The sequence below is a fragment of the Rhinolophus sinicus genome, chromosome 3 (assembly GCF_057876585.1).
Source record: "Rhinolophus sinicus isolate RSI-liver-muscle chromosome 3, RSI-T2T, whole genome shotgun sequence".
NCBI classification, from domain to species: domain Eukaryota; kingdom Metazoa; phylum Chordata; class Mammalia; order Chiroptera; family Rhinolophidae; genus Rhinolophus; species Rhinolophus sinicus.
Window position 1 is genome coordinate 41,683,294 of NC_142503.1, and position 12,410 is coordinate 41,695,703.

Here is a 12,410-nt window from a genome sequence, read left to right on the forward strand (position 1 = left end):
TTATCTTCTATTTATTCTTTAAGATGCTTTTCTCCCATACTATTTTACCACATGGTCTTTGTGTTTCTGGTCAGTTGTTTCTCTTATCAGAAATACCTTCTCCAGCTTCCCTATTTTCTTCCCTACTTCAAATCCTATACTCCCTCAACATTCAGTTTAACTCCCATCAACTAAAAAGCCTTCTGACCTTACTCCAGGCCATTCTGACCTTCTCAGCTCTGAATTTCTATATCACTTATACATTTATACCACACAATCTACCATCTTATTAAACATTGTATTATATTATTCTCTCGTTGTTTAATGGGTATTTTTTATTTTTCCAAGCTTATAAGACTCTTTCGTATTCTCCATAGTGCCTATCCCAGTGTGTTTAGTAAGACTCAGTTATACTTACTGACTTGACCTGAAAGCCTAACATCATTGAAGCCAATCATCAGGTCTCCCATTGTGGTTTTCCAATAATAAATTTGTCATTATTATCAAAGATTCTATTATCTACTATTATCAATGGATTCTATAAGGGTCTCGGGCACTGAATTGCAAGTAAAATTATTTTACTAACATGTGGACAACTTTCTAGAATGTCTATCCTTTATCAATAGGTTTTACCTTTCAAAAGGAATTTAGGAGTTAATCCACCCACTGTTAGGGAACAGAAGAGTTCATACTACTTTCCACAATCACTGAGTGAATAATACCAAGGCTATCTCTACATTTGATTGAAACACAAATAAAAGTTAGTGGGCAGAATGTAATTACTGAGGCTGGACTATGGCCAGGAAACTTGGGGGAACACTCCCAATACCTGCCAAGGATTCCATGGATAACCACAACTGGTCAAAATCTCTATTTCCACGTACCATTTTAAACACAGCCCCTCTTTTAGCACCATGCCTGTAGCAAGATAAGGTCGTTCAAGCAGTAAGATTCACAGGGGGGAAAAGTTATATCCAGAGGTTCCTAAAGAACTATGTTTAATTTGTTTTTTGTTTATTTTTTGACAAACTTAACGCGGTCTACAGGCAATACCTAAAGGAAGTACCACGATGTTAAAAAAAAAAAAAATGCATCCTGTTTGTTAACTTGGAAGAATGACCTTTAGTTATATAACCAGTTACTCATTTTTCTTAACCAAAACTAAGGATTCAGCTCTTCTTTGGGAAATGTGGAGAATGGTATAGTGTGTGTATGTGTATGTCTCATGCAGAATGAGGAGTCAAGAATTTACCTCTTACCTCATTTTTCATAAGACCATTTTTCTGAGGCCTCTGGATTATGTTAGACTCTTTTATATACATGTATGCCTAAAAAGCATTCTCTTAGCCAGGTCTTCCTCACTGATCATATAAATGGAGGTAATGATAAAAATATGAATGTGTTTTTTTGGAATGTTACAACTTCAACTCCATGTTTCTTTTCCTGATTCAATTAAATATATATATATATATATATATATATATATATATATATATATAAAACAAGTGATAATAAATTGACATCGATTCATATCTAGAGTTATATAGTTAGCCTGGAACATTACTTGGCAAAAAAGATACAATATGTCACTAATTCTGAGCCTATGATGCTGTTCAAGACTAGTAAAGAAGGGCATAAAACCACTTATATGAGTACTCACTATAATGTTCTTGAAAATTTACTTTAGGCTTATTTTTAATCAGACTAGTTTTCGTTGATTTCCCCGACCCAAAAAAACCCTTACTTCCTGACAAGCAGCAACAAAATATAACATGGCCAAATTCACTGTTGTGTAGTCCTTACTTGTTGAGTTCTAAGATGCTCACATGCTCAGGTGTCCTTAATATTAAATGCTTTGGTATTCATAGTTAAGACATCTCAAAACATACAGCCTCAGATTTCCTTACTTCTGACCAGTCCAAAGCCACCCACTGAGGTGGACATGACTGGTTGTTGCAGGACTCTTTCTCAATAGGCCGGTGTGTTAAACAACCACTGTAGTCCAGTGTCTCCTCCTCGGAAGGGCCAATCTTCCTGATGCAGAGCACTGCCCTTGTCCGCATTCCACCGTCACAAGTCTTGCTACACTGCAACCAGTCCCCAATGAACCACCTGCAGCAGGAAGTGGAAGAAACACAGAAAAGCATTTCCTCAGTGCAGCCAGAGATTTTCAGCTGAGCGAAGGAACTTTTATCAATAAACTACATCCTTTTCCTAGAAGAACGGACATTTCAGTGTTGGTTGATGAGACAAATGACAAATGGAAAAACTGCTAAGGAAAAGATAACTCACTGTCAGTTGCCTTCTAAAGTGTAATGCATGGGCTTCGGAGCAGGCAGAACCATGTTCAAGTAAGTATTACACTACGTATCTTTAAAACTTTTTGACATTTTTCCTTTTTTTTATTAATTTCTAAAGTGAGGATAACAATATCAATCTTGAGATTGTCACGAGGATTAAGTAAGGTAATACATATGAAGCTGCCAGTCATGTGCTGGGAAATAATTAAAGACTAGATTGTCATGGGAGGGAGTCCTGACTTGTTGTATTTGCCAATTTTTGTGGGGTGAATACCTCACTAAGACCAATTTCAAGCTACCACCTTCACAGACTAAACATGAACAAGAGAAGATAGGCTATTAATAGGGTCTCAGGTGCCAGTATCAGCTCGCTTCAGCATACCACTGAGAGCTTCTAAAAGAGTGTTTGACATACAACAAACAGTAGCTACCTTATTACTAAATTGAGGCAAGTTCTGCCACAATTGAGGATTTTGTGTTAAAACCATACTACAGGAGCTAGGGCTGTTTTTGATTCCCAGAAATGAACGTCATACTTTGCAGAAGATAGAAGGCCTTTAACTGTCCTTACAGGGGCAGAGAAGGCCCAGGTAACCATCCTGAAGACATGGGACTCTTAAAACACCTGCAGCAAGAGCAGAGCCCTGAGCCAGCTCTGTGAAAACATGGAAATCCCTCGCTTTGACCCCTTCAGTCTTAAAAACAGCCTCTGTACAGCTAATGCGGGAAGAAACTAAAATGTCTTAATAAAATGAACATGTCTCACATTTATAGGTATATCACTCCTTTTCCTAAAGTCCTCAATTAACTTTTATATATATAAATTCAGAATTTGTTGTTGTTGTTGTTGTTGTGTGTGTGTGTGTGTGTGTGTGTGTGTGTGTGTGTGTATAAAATACTTCTGTACAACTCACCCTTTTGGGAACATTAATTGGTCCATGGGGTGTAAATCATGATCCAAATAAGACTAATGAGAATGTGGCTTTAGAATTTTTATATCTCGATTAGAGCAAAGAGGACCCTTTCCTTTCTGGTCACAAAGGTGGATAAAGATATACAAAATGCTGGTGGCCACAGCCCCTGTCAAGTGGCATTAGCTGATTTGAAAGCATACAGAGGAGCTAGAGAGGCCTGATGGAATCTGAATCCTTGAGTCTAGCCATTCCTCAAGCTAGGTCCACTCTCACCATTTCCTCAGCTTTCTTATATAAAACAATAAATCCTCTAATGTGCAGAAAATAGCTGAAGTTAAAGTTGTGTTATTTCCAACCAGAGTCCTGGCTGACATATCACTGTACTTAATAAATATATGCAGAATGCCTACTATGCTCAAGGCATTGTGCTTTGCTTTACAGAAGAAAGTAAAACCCAGTGTTAGGAAAATGGTTCTCCAAAATCATGAGAAGAACAATAATGGAACTAGGACTAGATCCCCCACCCATTGCTATTTCCACTATATTTCACTTTTAACACTGCTAAGTAGTAGGATCTAGGTCACAAGCATGAGGTCACAAGACATTTTCTTCAACCCATGATCATAAATCACACAACTATCCCCAGTGGATATGGTCATGCTCTTGGGTGAAAGACTATCCAGAGAGAGGAGTATGAAAGCTTAAGAACAAATTGTGCCATGTGTATGTGGGGGATAGTGCCTTTGTGAAGTCAGAGTACTAGTAGCCTAAATTTAAGCTTGATTTAGCTAAATAAGCTACAAAGGGCTTTGTTCATTGTTATTTTGTCTTATCTTTACTTATAGAGGGAAACCAGCATTTGGAAACATCGTAATTAACCAATTTCTTAAAATTAAAATATATCTTGTCAAAAATCTAAAAATTTTCAATACAAAATTCATTTAAAGAGTAATTATTTAATGCTGAATTTTAAAAATATGACATCCATATTTTTTTCTAAGTCATTTTCCTGAGGAGATTGAAAGTGATTTTCATATTCTTTGTTTTGTTTTCCACAGATGAACATGATCTGAGTTGTTAGTACCATTTTTGGTCAAGAAAAAAATGTGTACTGAGAATAATAACTTGCATGCCAGCCATAGTGAAACTCTGATTCAATTCACAACAGTGATTTCATCACCGAGATTAGGGGATAAAACAGAAATGTGTGTAACTCAGCCACAAAAAGTTCAGTCATACCACCTCCAGCCATGATCTCATTAGGTCTCATAATGCAAGAGGGATGGAGGCCGTCAAATTAAACACAGGTGCCCAGAGTAACAGCGGTGATTCAGGAGGTGTTGCTGTTCTTTGCTGCACGAGGTCAGGGCCACCTCCGCCTTTTTATACTTTGTCCTCTCTTTTATCGCCAACCATCTCTTAGCCTACATGTATCACTCTAGCATTTAACTTGGAAGGTCTGAAAGTAAAAATATTAACCACCCTCCCAATTTCCCTTCTGACTGTACCTCTGACTTCAGGCTTCATAGATAGTTGTTGTTGCATCTTTATTGCTCAGCAAATCATCCCTTCCCATGTCCCTCTAAAGGATTAAATCACACTCTATATTTAAATAGTTTTGCAATTTTACCACTGCATCAACTTGTCTCAGTTTCTCCCCTCCTCTGTCCAGTTTAAGACAGACTGCTTCCTTCACCTTCATTGTCCATGTGTTTGACCCTTTGATGACATTCTCCCTATTTCTCTTTTTTTTTCTTCCTCTAGATTCAGTGGTAAAAATATGAACACAAAAATTCTCACTGGGAGTATCACTTGCTGAATTGTTATAGTCTGAACAATACCAGGGCTGTTTCTTTCTGAGCTGAAGACCTGGTGATCAAATTGTCTTCATCCTCACATGTGCCTTTATATCCATTAGATGCTAACAATTAGTAGGATTCATGTTTGAGTGTTTGAAATAAGAGCAGCTTGGTGCAGCCTATGTAATTTGATCTGCAGTATCTGTACATTAATAAGACAAATAGTAATACTATTGGGAGGAGGGAATAAGAGAGACACTATAAAAATTTTTGCCGAACTTAGGTTAACCAGAATATTTTTGAAGAACCATAAAACCAGAATATTATTTTCCCTTTTTAACTCAAAGGGAAATGGCAGTGCATATGAAAATAAACTGATATTAGATATTGGGATTTTGTGTGTGTGTGAGAGAGAGAGAGAGAGAGAGAGAGAGAGAGACTGAGAAGAGAGACTGATTGAGCGATTGAGATAGATATTGAAATTTCCCAGCTTTTGTCCCAGAATCAAGGGTGTAATTGTCAACCTTTTTTATAAATATCACATAGCAAAAAAAAAAAAAAAAAAAAAATCCTCAGAATTTGACAATAACATTTTTACTGAGATTCAAGTATCTAACCTATTGACTAGTTACTAAAATACCAAAACTTTCCTAAGTTTTAAAATAGTTTTCAGAAAGATTTTCAAAACAAAAAGTTGGTTAAAAAAAAGAAAAATCTGCTCATTCCTCAGCTAATTGGAAAGTGAAACTAATATTAGGTAGAAGCCTCTATCCCCTAAATATTCCATAGTTGAGATTTTTCTAAATTAAAAAAACAACAACAATGTAATAAACATCTCTGAAAGCGGCAATTGAGAATGTGTTAAACAAAATTCAAAGTATTAAAGTGTCAACAGACATTTGATTTGTAACTTACAAAGTTAGTGATGTCTGGTATAATAGGAAAAACATTACTGGAGATCAGCATGCCCTCATTTGTAAAACAATGGGAGTTGGTTTTCATGATTTCTATGCATCTTCTGAGGTCTTAAATTTTGGAGTGTTATAGAGGACTCCGATGAATCTTTTTCTAAACTTAAAACAACAGATTATAGTTGTTCATGGGTGAGGTGCAATGACTCAAAATAATTGTTAAACAGTATATCATAAAAGATATCATTAAATTAAACCTAACCCCTGGGTAAAAATCTCTCCCCAGTCTGAGTATCCTTTAGTACTTTTGCTTATAACTCTCTAATTGTACTTTACATATTTTGCCATTTACTATGGTCATTTTTATATGTATTTGCCCAATTAAATTGTTCTTAGGTAAAGGAACCATTTCTCCCATCCACAGTGCCTTCCACATTGCAGATACTTTAAAAATGTCTTTTCATTTTTGATCACAGGATTAGCATAGTGTATAGTACTCCATTCTTTCCACCTTTCTGATTTTCACAAATTTAAACACCAAAGTATCATACAGGGATAATATTCAGTATCCAAGGTTTCTTCACATGAGGTCATATATGGAAATAGTCTTGCTATTAAAAGACAACATGCTCAAAACTGAACTCTTGGCCTTTCTCTTTGGATTCCAACTCAGCATTACTTCCTTTTCTGATGGTGGGGCTTCCTACCAGTCATGTTTCCTATCAGTCATGCTCTTTAATATCAACTCCTCCCTTTCCTTTTTTCCAATTTTTTCAGCCTATGTCATGAATCCCACCATTTTTATTCAATGTCTCTAGAATTCTTGTTTTATTCCTGTCCCTAGTCACCTCACCATCTTGACTACCATACTCTTTCTTATAAAAGAGTTGCTGCTCTGAGCACATTAAATTTTCCCAGCAAGGCTTCCTCTGGTCCTTTAAGATCTTCCAAATATATATTATTATTGTTATTTTTATTTTTCTACCAATGCCTCTTTTGTCTATTCCTTCTAGTCCTCTGTCATTTTCTTTATAAAACACAAGGATACATCTTACAGCCTTCCATTTTTCTATATTCTACCTATAAAGTCTCCAATATGACTAAAAGACATTTGAAATATTTCATTATTTGAAAAGATACTTTCTGATAAATACCATTTAGGATTTTAAATGGATGGTATTGGAAAAACAATAATATCTGAAGATAAATATAGATCTTTTCCTCAAAGCAGACAAATATATTTAAAATAGATTGAACTTTACATTGAAAAAGGAAACTTTGAAAGTGTAATCTTAGAGTGGGTAAAGGCTTCCTAGACACACCAATGAAAGAACGAAAGTTTGATTGTTTGCCTATATAATATTTTAAGACTCATAAGTAAAAATAGATTATAACATCATAAATAGTATCAAAAATATATGACAAACTAGGAAAATATATTTAGAACACAGATAAAAGAGTTAATATTCTTTACACATTAAGAGTTAATACAAATCAATAACAAAACGATAAATACTTTAATAAAAATGGGATAGGCCACGAAGATGAGAAGGAAAACAGAAGTAAAACAAATAGCCACTGGGCATAATTTTTAAATGTTCAGGCTCATTGGCAATCCAAGGTATACTAAATAAAAGATAATTAGATATTAAGGCTTTCCCCCCCTATAAAATAGGCAAAAATTGTTTTTAAGGTAATAATAGCCAGTGTTGTTCAGCTCAGGGAAATGACATTCTTACATACTGTTAGTGGGAATATACATTCCTATGTTCTCTCTGGAGACCAATTTGACAATGTGGCTCAAAAACTAAACTATGTAGACATAGAAAAATAAATTAGAAATATATATATCAAAATATTAACAGTGGCATTACAAGTATCATAGGTGTTTTTTATTTTATTCTTTTTCCTTACCTGCTTTTAAAAAAAATGTATGCTTTAATATGTATTACAAAAAACAAATCTGTGAAAAACCTAGCTCCTTTCCTATCTTCCACACTCATTTAAAGTCTTACTGAATTCAGTCGTCTTTCTATGATTTTTATCTCTATAACATCATTGTCTACTGGGAATCTTATTATATACGACAACCATTCCCTTTTTCATAGACTGAATTCAAAGTAATAGAGGAAAAATTTTAAAGGAACTAAGGAAACATGGACTAATAAAGAGTAATATTTTAAGTATATTTCTTTAGCTCTTTCCAAGAAAGAAAACTGTCAGCCTAAATTTTCTTTCACATATTCTCTCTATCTTTTTTCAAATTCCATCCTCTAACCTCCAAACTTAAAAAAAGAAGTCAATAACGTTTTATTTCCTACAAAAGGAGATAGGAAACCTAATTTTAATTATGCATGTTAATTCAAATTTGTCAATTATCCTTAAAGTGTGAAAAACAAAAACAGAAAAAACCCCCACCAAATTCCCATGTAATACCCAAGCCTACAATATATGGGGTGGGATGGCCAACCATTGAAATCTCAAAGGTTGTTCAAATAGCATTTAAGCTTAAACAAATAAAAAAGCCGAGGCCAAAATAGAATAGGTGTGACCAGGCCCACTCAGATGCCTTACATGGCTGATCAAATGCCAAACATAATACTTATAATCCTGAGTGTCAGTGAATTAGGTTGATGGGTTGAGACTCATAATTTGATGAAAATATGTTGAAGTTACTGGAAACCAAATTTACCCCACGGTTTTTGAGCATCACTTTGCTTTATACAGTTTTACAAACATATAAAAATAATTAGCAAAAGAAAGTGAAAAAAATTAAATATCTTGTTTTTGTAATACATATCATAGGTCATATTTCTATACTTTCCCATGTCTGGATTTTAAGGAATAAGTTACATGGTGATCACATTTCAAAAACAAAAAGGAGACATAAAATTTAAAAAGTTTTAGAATAAAAACTGCTATCACTCTAGACTCCTTGTGTTCCCTATTTGGTAGCCACTGCCCTAAACCTTTTCAAGAGACTGGTAGTGAATATCTCTCTCCCTTTGAGATTCAAATATTCAGGCAGACACTGAGTTTGGATAATGCAAGTTTATAAGGCATTATTGTTTGGGAACAAATATTAAGAAATGCCTCTTGCTTTAACTGTATTAAAGAACTGAATTCCTTATCCATTGTAAGTCCCCGGATTTTGTGACTTCATGGTAGTCATTTTTAGAAAAAGAGATTACTTCATTATAGAGCTTCCCTTTCCAGTTTTAGAGACCTTGGGATGTATATAAATTCATTTGATGACTCTCTTTTTCTTTATCAATTTCATGTTGGGACAATTAGTTAACCAGAGGGGATAATGGTTACTCTGAAAGAATAATGAAATGCCATTCACACATGTTTTGTGTTGCAGTTGTCAAATAGGCAAAATCCCTACAAAGATCAATATTTTCATGAACAACTCACCATCTTTGTCTTTTTTCACCTAACCATCATCTTTTGCTCAATCAAGAAGCTTTTCTGTTCTTACAGATGATCACGTGTGATTCACTAATAGCAGGTCTCATAGTTTAAAATTTTAATTCTTTAAAAGTCATAACTAAGATGAATTGATGCTTTCCTTGTGCCTCCCTCTACAGTGAGCTGTAATGGCTACATTAATCGACAGAAAGAGAGTGAAGTCAACCTCTGTGCCTCTGCCCGACCCTTAGAAGATACGACAGAACTTTAAAGTGGGTCAGCAAATTAAAGCACTGATATGCCATTGCAGAACCTTTCTAAACCATTTTAAAAGTCTTTAGGCCTTTGGGAGAAATATCTGGAAAAGGCAGGACTGCACACCAACCTACTGTATTTTACTTGATCTAAGATACCATTATTTTATGTACCATTAAGAAAGAAAAAGGAATGCTGAGTGTTATTGTAAGTTAGCTGCAAGATGAATCCCAATTTCAGAGATGTAAAGTGTGAAAAGATGGGCGCTGTAGAATGGTGAAATATGATACTCTCCAGCACTGTGCCAGGATCAACCTACTGAAGTTCTTGCTTTAAAGGAGTTAAATGAAACCTACGGATAAATAGGAATCTTTGCTCAATGAAAGGGATGTCAGAATTCCACACTCTGTGATGTTTTATCCCCTTTTCTTAATTTAATTTATTCCTATCATATGAATGAATATGTTTCCATACATGAATAGCTAATGTTTTCCTCTATGTAGTTGGAGAAAATAATTCTCACTTCTTTCTCTTACTTACTCAGGTGGGCAGGGCTCAGTGTTGCAGGTTCTTTGATTTTCAGGTGGCTTACTGTCAGGGTCACAGTAATTGTTCTGGACAATGGAGTTGTCATCCAACCTTTTACAGACCACCTCTTGTCTTTGGACACCTTGAGAAAAGGAGAACATCATTAACTGAAGAGTTGTTTACTGTCCACTAAGTTAGGTAGGCATAGCTTTCCTCTGTGGGAATCAACCGCACTGGATCGCGGCTCTCTTATCTGTTCCCGAAACACTTGACTGCTTCTCTAAAAAGGAGAGAAGTCCTGGTCATTATACTGCAAATTTAGGCAAAGTTATTGTTCTCATATTTAGAAACAACTGTTTTCAAGTTCAGGAAAGAAACTATTGGTAATTTTAAACAACTGGTATTCCCATTAGAATAATCTTCTTCGTGCTTTCCTTAAAAAACAAAACAAAACCTTCATTTTCCCTAAATGTTATCAGATAAAATTATTAATGTACGTTTCAATGCAAAACAATGGTTGTATATCTATTTAAAAACAAAATGATAGGGACAAATTTGCTTTTTTGATGTTTTGTAGGACAAATCCCATTAATTTAATCTTTGTTAGGAACACATCACATTCAGACATTTTATTCTTTTCTCCCATTTATAGACTTATATCTCTAACAGCCCACAAAGTCTAGAATTTAAAGATTACAGTTAAGCTCTTTTGGACTACAATCCATTAGTCTATTTGCTTTAACAGAAAAGGTCCCCTGTTGATTAAACCATTGTTTTATATAAATATATATATTTCCTAAAATTTTAACTTATAAAATACTTATCTCATTCTTAAAAATACTTAAAAATGTTTGCCACAATTAAAAATAGTCTCATTATAAAACTTGTCAAATTCTAAGTATATGTTTATTATTTATTGCCAGAGACATCCACCACAACTTGCTCACATTTCACAAAACACAAAGACACACACAAACACTCTTATTTGCAAACATCCCTGGTGAATAGACTTCATGTAGACTCATTTTCTCTTTAGTGTCGAGGAATCAAAAGAAGTAAAGATAAGTATATCAAGATGTCAGAGAAAAAGTCAAACTATAAGAAATGCCAAATGTTTCAGATCACATAGAGGTAGCAGGTTACTCCTGGGGTTGAAATCAAAGTACAGACTGAGCTATTTGCCTACTCACTACCCCATCTCAATAGCAGGAAGGCTACATTACCCAGAAAGAGTTGTAAAAGTAGCATTAGCAGTACTTAGGAAACCACAGATCCACACCTAGCTAGTGCCATACAAACCTTTAGGTTTTTTGTTTTTTTTTCCAATTGCTTTTAATAGTACCTTACAGACAAGAGTTTGATCTCAAATTAGGAAAATCAATGTGAAACAGGATCATTTAGTAAAGGAAACGGTCACCTAAAGAAATGCATACCAACTGCTTCCCCCAAGGTCCCAAAAGAGTCATGGAAATTCTGAGTTGGGAATGCTTCAGTCATCATGTTTTGCACACTTTTAACTAAGCTTGTTGAATTTAAAGCTAGGAAATCTATTCCCCTGTTAGGGAAAACTATTAAGTCCTGGAGCCTCCATGAAGGTGGAGATCAGTTGAAGAAGGTATATTTTATTACTTGTGTGAGTGACCCAAGGTTCTCACTAGTGAATGACCTTCGACAACCTCTAAGGTTTTCCTAAATTTAGAGGTTTAAAACAGAGCCAAATGACTTACTAGCAAAAGGTCTCAGAGTATGTGTTGTATTCTTTCCCTCCTAACTCCCAGAAAAGGCCAAACATCTCAGTTTATGTGACAACGGTTTGGAATTTTTTAACTATTAAATTTTAGATTTTTGAGGGAAGAATGATTCACATCAGGCATAGCTGTGATCCATTCACAGATGTTCCACAATATTCATCAGCTATCTCCCCATTGTGTCATTCCAGTGGGCAGATAACTAAGTCCATGTGATCTACCTAGAGAAAAATCTCCACCATTAGTCATAGGATTCAACTCTCAACTGCCACAGTGGCTCAGAATATCCATCCACCGGGGTTCAACATTAGGGAGGGCAGGGGATTATTTTTATTGGTCAGCATAGCTCTTTTTATTTAAGTCATTCAAATATGATTATACTTGGAGAGAAGAGACTCAAACCACCCACTTACATAAAAGACAACTTTACCCAACTTTTATAACTATGTTTAATAATAAAAACAATATGATTATACTTGCAACAAAAGTTGGCATTCAGTTTAGTATCTTGCTTCTTTTTCAGAAAAGGATAAACATTTTCAATACTAGAAAATGGAACGATGTT

At 34.9% G+C, this 12,410-nt stretch overlaps 1 protein-coding gene across 6 annotated transcripts in view; it reads right to left on the bottom strand.

The window, feature by feature from the left end:
- ADAMTS6 (ADAM metallopeptidase with thrombospondin type 1 motif 6) overlaps nucleotides 1–12,410 on the bottom strand; it is a 262,327-nt gene that overhangs the window by 24,682 nt on the left and 225,235 nt on the right. For all 6 annotated transcript variants that reach the window (XR_012495117.2, XM_019743866.3, XM_074328899.2 and 3 more), the window contains 2 exons: nucleotides 10,110–10,239; nucleotides 1,887–2,091 (listed from right to left, as the gene is read on the bottom strand). Coding sequence is in view for 5 of the 6 variants with exons in the window: in XM_019743866.3 (XP_019599425.1) it covers nucleotides 1,887–2,091; nucleotides 10,110–10,239 (335 nt within the window). In the remaining variant the exon portion in view is untranslated. The remainder of the gene's footprint in view (nucleotides 1–1,886; nucleotides 2,092–10,109; nucleotides 10,240–12,410) is intronic.